The sequence below is a fragment of the Saccopteryx leptura genome, chromosome 13, assembly GCF_036850995.1.
Source record: "Saccopteryx leptura isolate mSacLep1 chromosome 13, mSacLep1_pri_phased_curated, whole genome shotgun sequence".
Taxonomy (NCBI): Eukaryota; Metazoa; Chordata; class Mammalia; order Chiroptera; family Emballonuridae; genus Saccopteryx; species Saccopteryx leptura.
In genome coordinates, this window is record NC_089515.1 from 34,332,052 (window position 1) to 34,347,594 (window position 15,543).

Sequence of the window (15,543 nt, forward strand, 5' to 3'; positions counted from 1 at the left end):
GTAGAATCTGAAGGGTCTTCTTCTGATGCCAAGCAGTCATTAACCCCTCAGCAGTTTAGCCAACCCGAATTGAATGACTTAGTAAGAATGACATAAAAATTGTCCTTGACTTTTTGAAGTTTGAGGAGCATAACTGGATCATTTGTGTGGATCTTAAAATGGTAAATTTCCTGCTAGGACAACAGAGAGGTTTCATGAAGTATCCTTGCTTTCTGTGTTTGTGGGACAGCCGAGCTCGGGAAAAACACTGGACACAGAAGGAGTGGCCAAAACGTGAAGCTCTGGAAGTAGGGATGCAAAATATTGTGAATGAACCTGTAGTTAATCGAGACAGGATCATTTTTTCCCCATTTCACATCAAACTTGGCTTAATGGGCTGTTTGTTCAGGCTTTGAATAGAAAAAGTGAATGCTTTCAACATATTATTTCTGCTTTTCCTGCCTTGTCTTTTGAGAAGATAAAAGCAGGTGTATTCGATGGACCTCAAATTTGAACCATCATATGTGATGAAGAATTTGCCAGGAAGATGAATAAGGAGGAGAAAGCAGCATGGAAATCTTTTGTGGCAGTTACAAAAAACTTCCTTGGCAACAAAAAACCAGAAAACTATAAACTTCTGGTTCAAAGGATGCTGTTGGCTTTCCACGACATTGGATGGAACATGAGCGTTAAGATTCACTTCCTGAACAGTCACCTTGATATGTTTCCTGAAAATCTTGGAGCTGTTAGTGATGAGCAGACTACTGCTGGAGCATCAAACGAGATTGTCCTCAACAAGTACACAAACGCAAGAGCTACAAATGCAAATTTTTGCCTGAATAGAATTTAAATAAGTTTTGTGCAAATTTTATGATTAAAATAAGTGTTTAATATGTTCTATTTTGAAATTGTAGACAAATTCTGATGCAATCATATCTTTTAGTATAAATTATTATATTTTCACAAAGATGATGCCCAAGAAGACATTCTACTTCATTATGTTAAACTAAATGTTGAAAATTTTACAATAAGATGAAAACCTAAACTCTTGAATTGCAAATAAACTGTAGCTTACAGAGAAAAACTAATGTCAGATTTGAGATCAGCACACTCGAATTAAGTAAGAACAAGTGTTTTTATGGATGCAACAAAAATTTTGTTCCCCAGTGTTATCATTTAAAACTGCAAATCTGATCATGCCATTTCCCTGGTTAAAAACTATAGAAGGCTTACTCAAATTCCACAAGGTCTGCCACAAACTGGGTCAAACTACCTTCTCAGTTGCAATACTACTATTTGCCCTTCTTTGCTCATACCCATCTACTATACTACAGTCTTTAACACCATTTGCAACAACATGGACAGACTTGAAGGCATTATGCTAAATGAAATAAGACAGACAGGGAAAGACAAATACTGTATAATTTAGCTTATATATGGAATCTAAAAACAAGAGCAACAATAACAAAAAAACACCTTATAGAAAAGGAGACCAGAGTTGTTACCAGAAGTGGAGGATATAAGGAGGAGAAATTGGAGGCAGTCAAAAGGTACCAACTTCCAGTTATAAGATAAGAAGTACTAGAAATGTAATGTACAACATGATGACTATAACTAACACTGATGTATGCCAAACAGAAAAGTTAAGAGTAAATTCTAGGACAGAGGTTGGGAACCTTTTTGGCTGAGAGAGCCATGAATGCCACATATTTTAAAATGTAATTCCGTGAGAGCCATACAATATGTTTAACATTAAATACAAGTAAATGTGTGCATTTTATGTAAGACCAACACTTTTAAAGTACAATAAGTCTCTGAATTCTTTCTAATAACGTTGTTATGCTGTTGCTAACCAATGATGAATAAAGTACTTCTTACCATTAATGCAACTTCTGGTGCTGCATGGTTTGCTGATGGCTTTGTAGTCTGGTTGATATGTTAAGCTTCATGCAGGCGTTGAGACTTCCATCCATTAAACATGATCATAGGTTGGTCTTAATGTTCTTTAGATGCGAGAAAGACTGCTCACATGCACACGTAGAGTCAAACATTGTCAGTACAGCAATACTCACATGCTGCAGTGTGGGGTATGTGATGGGAAGCGTGTTCCAAGTTTTGACAATCGGCTGGTCCGCGAGTTGAAGTTTTTTCATTTCTCCCCACTTGTGTTTGCTTGCCAACTCTGCTTGCTGTCATGCAAGTCTTTCCAAATCTTCATTCAGTGACTTGAACTTATTCACCCACATGTCTGAGGCCTTCAGGTCAGCAGCTCATAGCTCAAAATCTCTGACGGAGACACCAGGGATGTAATTCGGGGCAGCATCATCCACTGCACACTCGTATGGATGGGTGATGAACTTAAAAAGATGAGTGAACTCACGAAATTCTCCAAAGCACACTTTAAATGACTGCAGGAGATTAGATGTGAAGCCTGCTAGCTGCTGGAGATCAAGATGTTGAGCAGGGTCACTTGCTGTGCATGCATCTTTAAACTCTCCCAGTTTTTCAAAGTGTAGTAAACGACCTGTTTCAATGTCAGTGATGAAGAGTTCCAGCTTGTTTTCAAATGCAAACACTGCTTGTTGAAGGGATAAGACTGTATTTCCAATGCCTTGCATTTTCACATTGAACTGGTTCAGATGTTCAGTCATGTCCAAGAGATAGCAGAATTTCAGGAGCCACTCAGTGTTTGCTAACTCAGGATGCTCGACGTTTTTCATTTCAAGAAAAGTCCGAATTTCACTCAAACAAGCCGCAAAACGGCTGAGCCTCTTCCCTGTTGACAACCAACGCACATTGCTGTGCAGAAGCAGACCAGGATAATTATTCCCAACTTCATCCAGCAGTGTTTTAAACTGGCGATCATTTAAAGCTCGGGCAACAATAAAGTTGACCACCCGAATGACCAGCGACGTCACCTCACCAAGCTGCTCACCACACATCTGAGCACAAAGCACCTCCTGATGTAGGATGCAGTGAAAACTTAGGATGGGTGTCTTTTCATGTTCACAAAGAAGCACTACGAATCCTGTTTTTCCCCACCATGCACGGAGCACCATCAGTACACACCGAAATAAGTTTATCCATCGGTAGATATTTTTCTTTAGTGAAACTCAGTGAAAGACTTGAATAAATCTTCCCCTTTTGTCTCTTTCATAGGCAAAACAGCAAGACTTTCCTCATGTAGTGTGTCACCGACAGCATACCTTGCAGTCACACTGAACTGGGATAAATGGCTTACGTCTGTTGACTCATCCAAAGCAAGAGAAAAGAATGGTGCTGCATTTATGTTCTTCACTTGTGTTGCCTCAATTTGATTTGCCATCAGGATGGTACGATCATGAACAGTTCTTGCCGACAGAGGCATGTCTTTTATTCGTTTGATTATCTTGTCTTTATCCGAAAAGTCGTCAAAAAGTTCACTGGCAACATCAAGCATGAATGTTTTGGCATACTCCCCATCTCTGAATGGCTTTTCATTTCTCACAATTGCTAAAGCACCAGCAAAGCTAGCCGAATTCCAGTCACCTTGTTGGGTCCAAACACGGAGTTGCTGCTGACTAGCTTGCACTCTGCACAGTAGCTCTTGACATGCTTTCTTCCTGCTGTCCCCCGCTGGATATTTCAATGCAAATGTAGTATGGCGTTTGTTGAAGTGCCGCTTTATATTTGACCATTTCATCGAAGCAATTTTATCATTGCATATTAGACACACTGCAGAACCTGCTCTCTCCACAAAGGCGAATTCCTCTGTCCATTCCTGCTGAAAAGTACGATACTCATCTTTTTTTCTTTTAGCCATCTTCTTCGTCAAAAGGGTTTCTGCAGTTAGCTAGCTGACTACTTGATTAAAAGGAGGGAAGTTTACTTCCTGACCTCACAACAACCCGTGTACATTATGCATTATCCAATAAAATTTGGTGTTGTCCTGGAGGACAGCTGTGATTGGCTCCAGCCACCCGCAACCATGAATATGAGTGGTAGGAAATGAATGGACTGTAATACGTTAGAATGGTGTATATTTTTAACGTTATTATTATTTTTTTTTAAAGATTTGTCTGCGAGCCAGATGCAACCATCAAAAGAGCCACATCTGGCTTCTGAGCCATAGGTTCCCGACCCCTGTTCTAGGAGTTCTCATCGTAAGGAGAAAATTTGTTTTCATTTTTCCTTTCCTTTTTATTGGTTCTATATGAGAAGATGTGGTTAACTGGGCCTACTGTTATAATCATTTCACAATATATATGTAATCATAGTATCGTGCTATATTCCTTAAACCTATATAGTGATGTAAATAATTTCTCAATAAGACTGGAAAACATATTAAACAATGCTATCACCTACATCAAGAAAGTCTTGTTACAAAAAAATGTCAGTTGAGCTACACTTTGTACTTAGTGATGTAGTTGTATTACATTCTGAAAAGAGTTTCTTTTTATTCTGGATCCATGACAATGTGCTATCTAGTAAGAGTTTGCAGAGCACTGGTCCCCAGACCATACTTTGAGTAGGAATGCTTTACGTCATTAAGGATAGCAAAACTCCTTAAAGTTACTTACAGATAGGCATAAAAAGTTAAGGCAATCTCTAATAAAACTTACCAAAAGTTTTGTTTTGGTTTTATTTTGCTTTTTTTAATCTTTCTTTTTTTTTTTTTTTTTTTTTTTTTTTTGCATAGAGAGCAGTATTATATATAGATTTGTCCCAAAACTTATAAAAACAAAAGACATTATTTTGGTCTTGCTGTACAAGCTATACAAATAATAACGATATAAAGGCAAATCAAATAATTTACTAAAGGAGCTTCTGAAATCTTCTTTGTAGGTTTTTAAATAAAGTTAGACAATTATTTTTCTAGGATGGAAAGACTCTTGTGATGAAGTGAACAATTTAAATTAGCATTTTCCAAAGCATATTTTATAAAGCTCTAGATCTAACAGACGTTATAAGGGGAAAAAAGAATCAAGGGGTCAAATATATTGGAAAAATGCTGCATAACCACTTTCCTTTTGGAAATGTATGGCATAAGTTTGCTCTGGGAAAGGCTTCTAATGGACAATTCTGTTTTACTTCACTTAGCATTTCCTAAACGTTTTGAACAGAGAAGTCTTACTTACGTAACATCTATTATCACACTTTGAAAAAATTTTAGTCTATATTTCATAAAATATTATTTCAATCATAAAAATCTCATATATTTAAACATGAAAACAATATGCAGTCAATCCTATGGCAAAGGAAGAGGAACAAGCTTAAAACTTTGGTAGTGAAAATCACAAGACATTGAGTTGTTAGCTAATTCAGTTTTTTGGTTTTTTAAAAAATATATTTATTCCTTTTAGAGAGAGAAGGGAGAGAGAGAGAAGGGGGGAGGAGCAGGGAGCATCAACTCCCATATGTGCCTTGACAAAACAAGCCCAGGGTTTTGAACCGGCAACCTCAGAGTTGCAGGTCGACTCTTTATCCACTGCGCCACCACAGGTCAGAGATAATTCAGTTTTAATATTATTTTTAAAAAACTCAAAGAAGTAAAGTAATTCGCTCATAGTCATAGTACATCTGAAATTTGGAAGGAAACAAGTGAATACAACTTTCAAACTGTGTTTTCATAATTATTACATTTAAAACTCAAAACAATTCTGAAAACTAGTCATAAATCTATGTTCACAAATGAGAATATAAAGTTTAGAAAACATGTAGACATATAATTAGTCAAGAGTGGAGGTAGAACACAAACCCAGGGCCTGTCTGACTTCCAGGGACCATGATCATCGTCTTAGGCAGAACTTGTATCTTCTAATTTCTACTTCAGAGTTCTTTCCACTGCACTAATTTTTTTGTGTGTCTGTCAGTAGTTTTTTTAAAATTCTATTTATTGATTGATTTTAGAAGGAGAGGAAGAGAGGAAGGAGAGGGAGAGAGATAGGTAGAGAGGTAGGTAGAAAGAGAGAGAGAGGAGGGAAGAGAGGGAGGGAGGAGGGGGGAGAGAGAGAGAAACATCTATTTGCTGCTCAACCCATCTATGCAACCCACTGGCTGATGCCTGCATGTGCCCCGAAGGAGTCAGAACCTATAACCCTAGCACAGGGGTAGTCATCCTTTTTATACCTACCACCCACTTTTGTATCTCTGTTAGTAGTAACATTTTCTAACCACCCACCGGTTCCACATTAATGGTGATTTATAAAGTAGAGAAGTAACTTTACTTTATAAAATTTATAAAGCAGAGTTACAGCAAGTTAAAGCATATAATAATAATTACTTACCAAGTACTTCATGTCGGATTTTCGCTAAGTTTGGCAGAATAAATCTTTACAAAACAACTTACTATAGTTAAATCTATCTTTGTATTTATACTTTGGTTGCTCCGCTACCGCCCACCATGAAAGCGGGAACGTCTACTAGTGGGCGCTAGGGACCAGGCTGACTACCACTGCTCGAGCACATCAGGAGGATGCTCCAACCAATTGAGCTACCTGGCCAGAGCACCATGTATTTTTTTAACTACAAAAATATTTTATTCTAACTGAATGACCAATATTTAAAAGATGGTAATATTCCATGAGCTCTGTCCAAGTGTCCTAATCAGGAAGAAAGTGGTAACGAAAAGCCCTAGGTAATAGGGGAATATGAATATATAAGTAAGTATTTGGTTACTGCTAATTTACTACCATTAATCACAATAAATTTAACTGGCACATCTATTGTTTTCTATATCTTTAAGTGCTTAAAATAGCCATTAATTGAATGTCAGATTATCACCAACCTGCAAAGTGTCTGCAAATATTACAATGAGATTCTTCAGCTCCAGAACGAGATCAGGATCTGTGCAGTAAGACTGGGGAATGGAGCCAGGATGGGGAGGGGAGGGGAGGAAAGCAGTGGAAACAAACAAACACAAACCAGTTGTTAGGTTAAAAACTAAAATGAAACCTGAAATTTTTTCTTTAATCTACCAGACTTAGAATAGATTTTAAATCTTGGTTATTAGAGCTACTTCTAGTAATAGCTTCCTCTAATAAAAATTCTTAGGGAAAGATCATAAAATGATATATAAGAGACACAAATATATTACTTTTTTCTAATATAAGAATGACAATTTAAGTATTTTCTTAGTAATTCACCAAAATAAAATAATTCAGTTCAAAGAAATAGTAAAATGCACTTTGTCCCCATAACAGTTTTTTTTTTTTGTTTTTTTTTTCTTTTCATTTTTCTGAAGCTGGAAACAGGGAGAGACAGTCAGACAGACTCCCGCATGCGCCCGACCGGGATCCACCCGGCACGCCCACCAGGGGCGATGCTCTGCCCACCAGGGGGCGATGCTCTGCCCATCCTGGGGGTCGCCATGTTGCGACCAGAGCCACTCTAGCGCCTGAGGCAGAGGCCACAGAGCCATCCCCAGCGCCCGGGCCATCTTTGCTCCAATGGAGCCTTGGCTGTGGGAGGGGAAGAGAGAGACAGAGAGGAAAGCGCGGTGGAGGGGTGGAGAAGCAAATGGGCGCTTCTCCTGTGTGCCCTGGCCGGGAATCGAACCCGGGTCCTCCGCACGCTAGGCCGACGCTCTACCGCTGAGCCAACCGGCCAGGGCTTGTCCCCATAACAGTATTTAATAAGATTTTGAGTGTGACAGGTTGCATTTAACATATTATAACTTCATATTTCATGTCATGGAATTAATAGAAATCATACTATAATTTTACATATTCAGTGATGGTCTGAACAATACATGGTATGTTAGGTAAATTAGTTTACTAGACAAATATGTATCAAGAATCTACATTCCTAATAAATAAAAACGTAGTGTATTTATAATCTAAATATCATGTTAATAATCCTCCTTTACAATATTTCCCATCTCTATTCTCAATAAAAAAATTATAAATAAACTTGTAAAATTTTAAGTATAAAGAGATTTTACTAAAAGGTGGACTACTAAAATTGTCTTAAAAACAGTCTATACAGAGCAATTATTAATTTCAGTAATCTTTATAACACTAAGATTTATTATTTCCACAAGAGGAATATTACAAAACACTTGATTATTTTACTTTCATAAAAAAAAGAAATTACATAAAGATTCATTTTCAAATAAGTTCAAATTTTGACACTGTATATCTAAAAGAAATTTGTAACTGTATTACTACAAATTATGAACATCAAAGAACAAGTTCTATTGAGTCTTCATGGTAGAGTATATTTTGGAAGCAAAGAATTTGGAATGATAATTAAAAATCCTGTGTTTATTCTGTTTTTCAGTGATCTAATGAAGAGGTCAGTTGAGACAAATGAGACCAGCTTATTTCTTCATTTTCAATAAGCTGAACTAAAATTCCTTTTTAAATACTTTATTTATTCGTTTTAGAGAGAAGAGGGAGAGAGAGAGAGAGAGAGAAGAGGGGAAGGGGGGGAGGAGCAGGAAGCATCAACTCCCACATATGCCTTGACCGGGCAAGCCCAGGGTTTTGAAAAAGCAACCTCAGTGTTCCAGGTCAATGCTTTATCCACTGCGCCACCACAGGTCAGGCTGTAATGCTGAAAAATGTGCCCTGGGAAGCCCCAGTCAGTTGCAAAAATCAAAGCCCAATATTACCAAATACAAGACTGACATTACTACTTCTAAATCTGAGCAATTACCAAAGATGTGCAGAATAATGGAAGTACAGTTTTCCTCTGATATTCTACGTCTCAGAAGTTCTTAAAGGAACTAAATTAAGAATTTAGTAGCATAAACTGTCTGACTTACTGAATGAGCTCTAAGGACAGCAATTATCTTTGAGAGGGCCATGTTCCAAAGTTCATCAGTGTATGCCCTGGTTACTAATCCTTGGGTCACATGTAAAATGTGATCTTCAACCACAAAGAACCTAAAAACAGTAATTACCAATAAAACATGTGTTAAAAAATTTAAAACAAATAGAAAATTTTTAGTTCTGACATTTAACGTAATAAAAGTAATAGTTATTTCCATATTAGATACATACCCTACAATTTGAGTGAAATATCTTCTATAGCCATCAACTGTTTCATGCTTTAAATGAAAAAGTAAAAATCAATTTAAACCAATATATACCAGTAACATAAAAGTTCCAAGTCACTACATTTATTAACAAATATTTATTGAGAGCCTACTATATGCTGCATACATTTTTAAGGCACCTGGGGATTCACTGATAAATAACAAAAAGTCCTTACCCTCATGAAACCTGCATTCAAAATAAGACAGACAATGAAGTTAGAAAGTAAATACAGCTTCAGAACCTGCCCTCTCAGCAGTGAATTCAAGCCAGCATCATCTCTCACTTGGACTAGCCATCACATCCCTCTCCTACCTAGTCTCTTCAGTTTTCAGGCTTGCTCCCTAGAGTCTATTCTACAGATCGCTGCCAAATGATACTTTTCAAATAGTAATCAAGTATGTAATCAGATCATATATCTCCTGCTAAAAACCTTGACTCATTCATAAAAGCTTATTATATGAAATAGTTCATTATTTCAATTAATTTCAAATGTTGTATTTTGTATACTTCGTAAATGTGATAAAAATTTTCAAACATCTGGAGTTTTGGGGGGTTGAGTAAGAATTACTATTACCTTTTAGCTTAAGAATTCTATGATCAGAGAATGTAGTCTATATAACAACAGATGTTTCATATTTCTTTATACTTGCTAGTTACATTTTATAATGTTTCATTTGAGCTTAAAAGAATGTTTCTACAGCTGAAACAAGATTCTGTATAGTCCATTAGCTCAAGCCTATTAAGCATGTTTTGTATTATTACTGATATCTATTTGGTTTATAAGATATTGAGATGTTTAAAAATCCACTATGCATATTGATTTTTTTTCTTTTTTCTTTTTTTTAAGCAAAATAGAGAGAGCAAAAGAGAGAGGGACAGACAGGGAGAGAGATGAGAAGCATCAACTCTTCATTGCGGCACCTTAGTTGTTCTTTGTGCTTTTTCATATGTGCCTTGACTAGGAGGCTCCAGCCAAGCCAGTGACCCCTTGTTCAAGCCAGTGACCTTGAGCTCAAGCCAGCGACCTTGGGCTTCAAGCCTTAAACCTTTGGGCTCAAGCCAGAGACCCCGCACTCAAGCTGGTAACCTCAGGGTTTTGAACCTGGGTCCTCAGCATCCCAGGTCAGTGCTCTAACCACTGTGCAACCGCATGGTCAGGCACATATTCATTTTTCTATTCTTTCAGTTTCAGCAATTTTGTTTTAAATATTTTGAGTCAATACTATCAAGTGTTTACAGGTTTAACTTATCATTTCTTATGCTAAGACACTAATATTTTAGATATCTTTCTAGCTTCTATGTATTATCTGAAAGTATATACTCTGTTTCTACTCTTTCAGTAATTATTCCAGAAATTACATTATGCATATTTAAGTAATCAAAGTCTAAAATTAATCAATAGTTTTATTCTTCTGGACAATTCAGAAACTGTAGAAGTTTCATTTCATTAACTTCCATCTCATTCTAATGTTTATGCTATTGTTGTGTATATTATTTCCTACAGTCAACATAGATTTACCCACTTACTTGCACTTATTATTCTTTCTTTCTAGCATCTAATATCTTCTATTTCGCTTCATTTTCCTTTTGCCCGAAGTAGATCCTTTACAACTGTGATGGCGAACCTTATAAAAACCGTCCACTTTTGCAGTGCTGGTCAACCTGGTCCCTCCCGCCCACTAGTGGGCATTCCAGCTTTCATGGTGGGCCAATCGCGGCGCCGTTTGGTTGCTCCGCTACCACCCACCATGAAAGCTGGAATGCCCACTTGTGGGCGGGAGGGACCAAGTTGACCATTACTGCAAAAGTGGGCGGTTTTTATAAAAAGGTTCGCCATCACGGCTTTAGAACATCCTTAGTAAAGGTGTCTTGGTAGCAAACTCTCCTCTTTTTGTATGAAAAATGTCTATCTTTGCCCTTATATTGAATCCTAAGTTGACAGTTATTTTCCTTTGGCATTGAAACTGCTACACTGTCTAGTTTATCTGAAAATAGTATCTTCTCTGGGTATTTTCAAGGTCTTCCCTTCATCTTTGTTTTTAAAGTCAAATTTATTGAAGTATAATTTTACAGACAGTAAAATTAACCCTTTTCACATGTAGAGTCCAACAAGTTTTTGACAAATACATATATATCTGTGTAACCACCAATAAAATAAAAATACTGAACATTTCCATCTCATAATAAAGATCCCTTGTGCCCCTTTGTAGTGAATTGTCTGCCCAATCCCAGCCCTTGGCTATTGATCACATTCAGTCTCATATTTTGCCTTTTCAAAAACGTAATATAACAAATGATAGTCTATATAACATTGTGATAACTAAATTTTTTCACTTAGAATAATGCTTTTGTGCCTGAGCAGGAGGTAGCGCAGTGAATAGAGCGTAGGACTGAGATGCAGAGGACTCAGGTTGGAAACCCCGAGGTTGCCGGCCTGAGCACGTGCTCATCCGGCTTGAGCGTGGGCTCACCAGCTTGAGCGCCAGGTTGCTGGCTTGAGCGTGGGATCATAGACATGACCCCATGGTCACTGGCTTGAGCCCATCTTAGGCCTTCTCTCTGTAAACTCTTGCTCTTTCATATTTTTATCATTTTTGTCTGTCTGTGATGCTTTCTAGATAATTTCTTCAGGTCAACTAAGAGAATAATCAACTATTAAGCCTATCATAAAATCTTAAATATCTTTAATTTCTAAGTATTCTACTTGTTTTTTCTTTACATTTTTGGTCATTCTTTATAGTTCTTATTCCCTAACTACATCAGCAAGCTTGCCTTTTATTTCTTTAAATGTTTTAAATAGTGTTATTTTACATTTTATGGATAATAGTTCAAATGTTGAAAGTCTTTTAGGATTTATTTCTATTGTCAATATTTCTAATGATTCTCACTTGTTTGGTAATTATTTTTTTTTATTGTAAACTGCTAGTTTTCCTTGACACTTGAACTATGGGTGTTCTTTAACTCTGGTATGAAGGTGCAGAGATCTGCATTTGCTTCTACTAGGCACCTGGAGGCAGTATCAGCATGGAACATCTTTACATTTTTAACTTGAGATTTTTTTGACTATCCAAGTAGAATAAATTTGGATTGCAAACCCATATAAGGAACTGTTTTTTATGACTTCTCAGTGATTTTTTTCCTTTGGTCACTCAGCATCAAGATTTGAGCTATGCAATTTCCCTAGAGCATTTGGCAGAAGGAACAAAGTAGTTTTATTAAATGTTTTTTTCTCTCTGGGTTATCCTAATAATGGGGCTATAATTCTTTGGAGTCTCAGCTTTCTTTACAAGGGAGACAATCTCTTACCATATGCTTTGGGTGGCTCTGAGCTTGGCCCTCTGTACCTCCATGTCCTCAAAACTCATGTTTTCCCATTCAGTAGAGGCCTCTAGGATTAAAGCTCCATTTAATGCTCCATTAAACATATCTCAATTTCTGTCTTCATTTAGGTTTTTCTGTTTTGTTTTATAGTCAGATCTACTAAAGTATAAATTACATATGATAAAACTCACTCTTGTTCATTCACTATGAGTTTCACAAACATATCTGGTCATATAACTATCACCAAAACCAATATATAGAACAGTTCCATATTCACTATATTTTTGTTCTGACTGTTGTTTCTTACCAGATAGTAAGGGCATTTAAAAAGTATTTAAATTTTTATAAAAGAGTTTTGTCCAGTATCTTTAGTTGTTTTCTTTCAGTGGGACAATTAATCAAGGTACAGAATCTATCATATTGTCAGAAACTAATGATCACTCCCTAACACTTCATATACTTACTTGCTTACCTTTTTTATTCACTATTTTATTTATCTATTGTCTATCTTCTCCAAAAGAATGCAAGCTCATGAGAGAAGGGACTTATCTGTTTTCTTCACTGCTATACCATCAGCACCAAAGCCAATTATTAGAAATAGTAGGTGTTCAATAAATATTTATAGCTGAATGAATAGTGATGCAAGCTCTGAAAAAATTAAAGCAAAAAGGGGATAATAAGCGACAATATAACCAATTTAAGATTTTCATATACTTACCATATGCGACTGCGGTTGCAATACCAGCCTTGCTTGTTTCTTTCTTTGTTTTCGGTAATAATTTTCAAATGTTTCCTCATCACCCTAAAATAAAATCAGCAGAGTAATGAAAACACACCTATGGACACTCACATACACATACGCATACATATACACACAAAGATACTTACCAAAACAGAGTAAATGTGCAAACATCGATAAACTGGAGAAAAGTCAACAAGGTCCTGAACAGTTAAGACCTGAAAAATAACATCATTCAAAAAAAATGAGAGGCCAACCTACTAATTCACTGTTGGAAAATATAAAGTTAAAGACAGGCAAAAACATTCAGAAGGGGGGAGGAGCAGGAAGCATGAACGTCATATTTCCCACCTATAAAAGCATATAATATAAATGTAATGCCTTTTTAATATTGTTTTGGCTTTTGTTCAGTCATTTACTCTTTATATATTTATCATCATTGGCTGTTTTAGATTATAAGGTAATTAAGGGGAGAGAGAGATTGTGTTGTCTTCAACATGCTTGGTAGACTACCAGAAAATTGGTATAGATTAGTGTATACATCATTATTGTTTTTGGTTAAAATGGTGCATGGATTTATGGTACAGATATAGACAAATTTCCTTCTCTTATGATTTACCATTATTTCATCAAATTGAAGACATAATCATTGTTATTTTATACACTAAGAAAGAAAAAAACACTACCACTTGAAACTATGATATCTTCAATTTAAAATGTATCCCACCTCTGAGATGTTGTAGTATTTTATTTTTATTTTTTTAAATCTGTTTTTAAGATTTTTATCTATTTATTTTTTTAGGGCAGGAGAGAGAGAGAAAAAGAAAGAGAAGGGGGGAGGAGCAGGAAGCATTAACTCCCATATGTGCCTTCACCAGATAAGCCCAGGGTTTTAGAACTGGCGACCTCAGCATTCGAGGTCAACATTTTACCCACTGTGCCATCACAGGACAGGTGAGATGTTGTAGTATTTTAAAAATTGTACCTCAGAATTGATGAAATACAGTAGCATAAAGTTTCTCAAACTTGAGGAATAAACTCTTTAAAAGGAAAACATTTCTATGCTCATGAATCCCCAAAGTGGACTTAAATTATTTTTATTAAAGTGTTACTTACTAGGGAAAATGATAAAAAAAACAAAATGTAGTAATAGTAAAATAAATCTGTAAAACCAGGGAAACAACCAAGTTTTTCTTAGAGTATAAATCTGGCAGCAGAGTATGATGGTAATGCTCCCAGCAGTTAAAGATATACAAAACAGACTAGGAAAGATTCAGGTAAGAACACCAGGTGATCCATTTTCACCATTGTGAATATCAAGGGAGAAAAGAAAATAAGAGATTCTCTAAATATTTTTTTTATTTTTTTTATTATTTACTCATTTTACAGAGGAGGGAGAGAGAGAAGGGGGACAGGGAGGAGCAGGAAGCATCAACTCCCATATGTGCCTTGACCAGGCAATCCCAGGATTTCAAACCGGTGTGAGATTCTTTAAATATTAAGATAAAAGGCAGACTTCAACAACATTTTTTTAATTTCAAGGAACTAATAAGGACACACTAATTCCATATTAAAAAGACATTAAACTAGCTAATGGTGTTCATTTAGCTGTATTCATTACAATATCAAACATCTGCTGCATATGCATAATATATACACACACATGCACACATACACACACAGAGAGAGACAGAAATTCATATACAGATTATCCCTGACTAATGATGGTTCAACTTTACCATGATGTGAAAGTGATATGCATAATAAATTACATGAGATATTCAACACTTTATTATAAAATAGTTTGTGTTAGATGTTTTTGCCCAACTGTAGGCTAAGTAAGTGTTCTAAGCACTAATGTAGGCTAGACTAAGCTATGATGTCTGGTGGGTGGGGTGTATTAAATGCTTTTTTTGATCATTTCAACTAACAATGGGCCTATCAGGATATAACCCCATCATAAGTTAAGGAAAATCTATAGCCTCACTCATCCTCAGTCATCTAGTAGATACATACATACCACACTGTTCTCCCAACAACAAAAAAGGCCATGGGCAGACATTCATAAGAGTTCCTTTCATAAATCAACTAGAAGTTCTTACTATGCCCCAACTAAGTCCTTAAAAAGAATTTAAAACCTCACTGACAAGGCAAAACTTATAAACAACTGGGAATAACTAAGGTCCTTACGATCTGCACTAAATTCAAAAATAATTCAAAAGAAAAGATAAAAAGTAGGCTCAACTGAAGACTTCATGGGGGGAATAAAAGAAGCAATAGGACTAGAAATGAATCGGGATACAGAGGATGAAAGAAAGTAAATATTTAAGGATAATTTCAAGGTTTCTAAACTTATTAAGATTTTTTTAAGAAATAAGAACTTAATCATATTAGAATTATTCTGTAGTATCTGAGCACTAATTTTAAAAAAAGGTAGGCTATCCAGAATTATTCTAAATTCAAGGTCAAGTCATCATGAAATTA

General features: G+C 36.1%; 1 protein-coding gene across 2 annotated transcripts in view; it reads right to left on the reverse strand.

The window, feature by feature from the left end:
- Positions 1–15,543, reverse strand: part of EXOC6 (exocyst complex component 6) — a 182,964-nt gene that overhangs the window by 104,070 nt on the left and 63,351 nt on the right. For both annotated transcript variants that reach the window (XM_066355669.1, XM_066355668.1), the window contains exons 8-12: positions 13,209–13,277; positions 13,039–13,122; positions 8,964–9,010; positions 8,726–8,846; positions 6,746–6,817 (exon numbers count right to left, since the gene is read on the reverse strand). In XM_066355669.1, the coding sequence (XP_066211766.1) occupies positions 6,746–6,817; positions 8,726–8,846; positions 8,964–9,010; positions 13,039–13,122; positions 13,209–13,277 (393 nt within the window). The remainder of the gene's footprint in view (positions 1–6,745; positions 6,818–8,725; positions 8,847–8,963; positions 9,011–13,038; positions 13,123–13,208; positions 13,278–15,543) is intronic.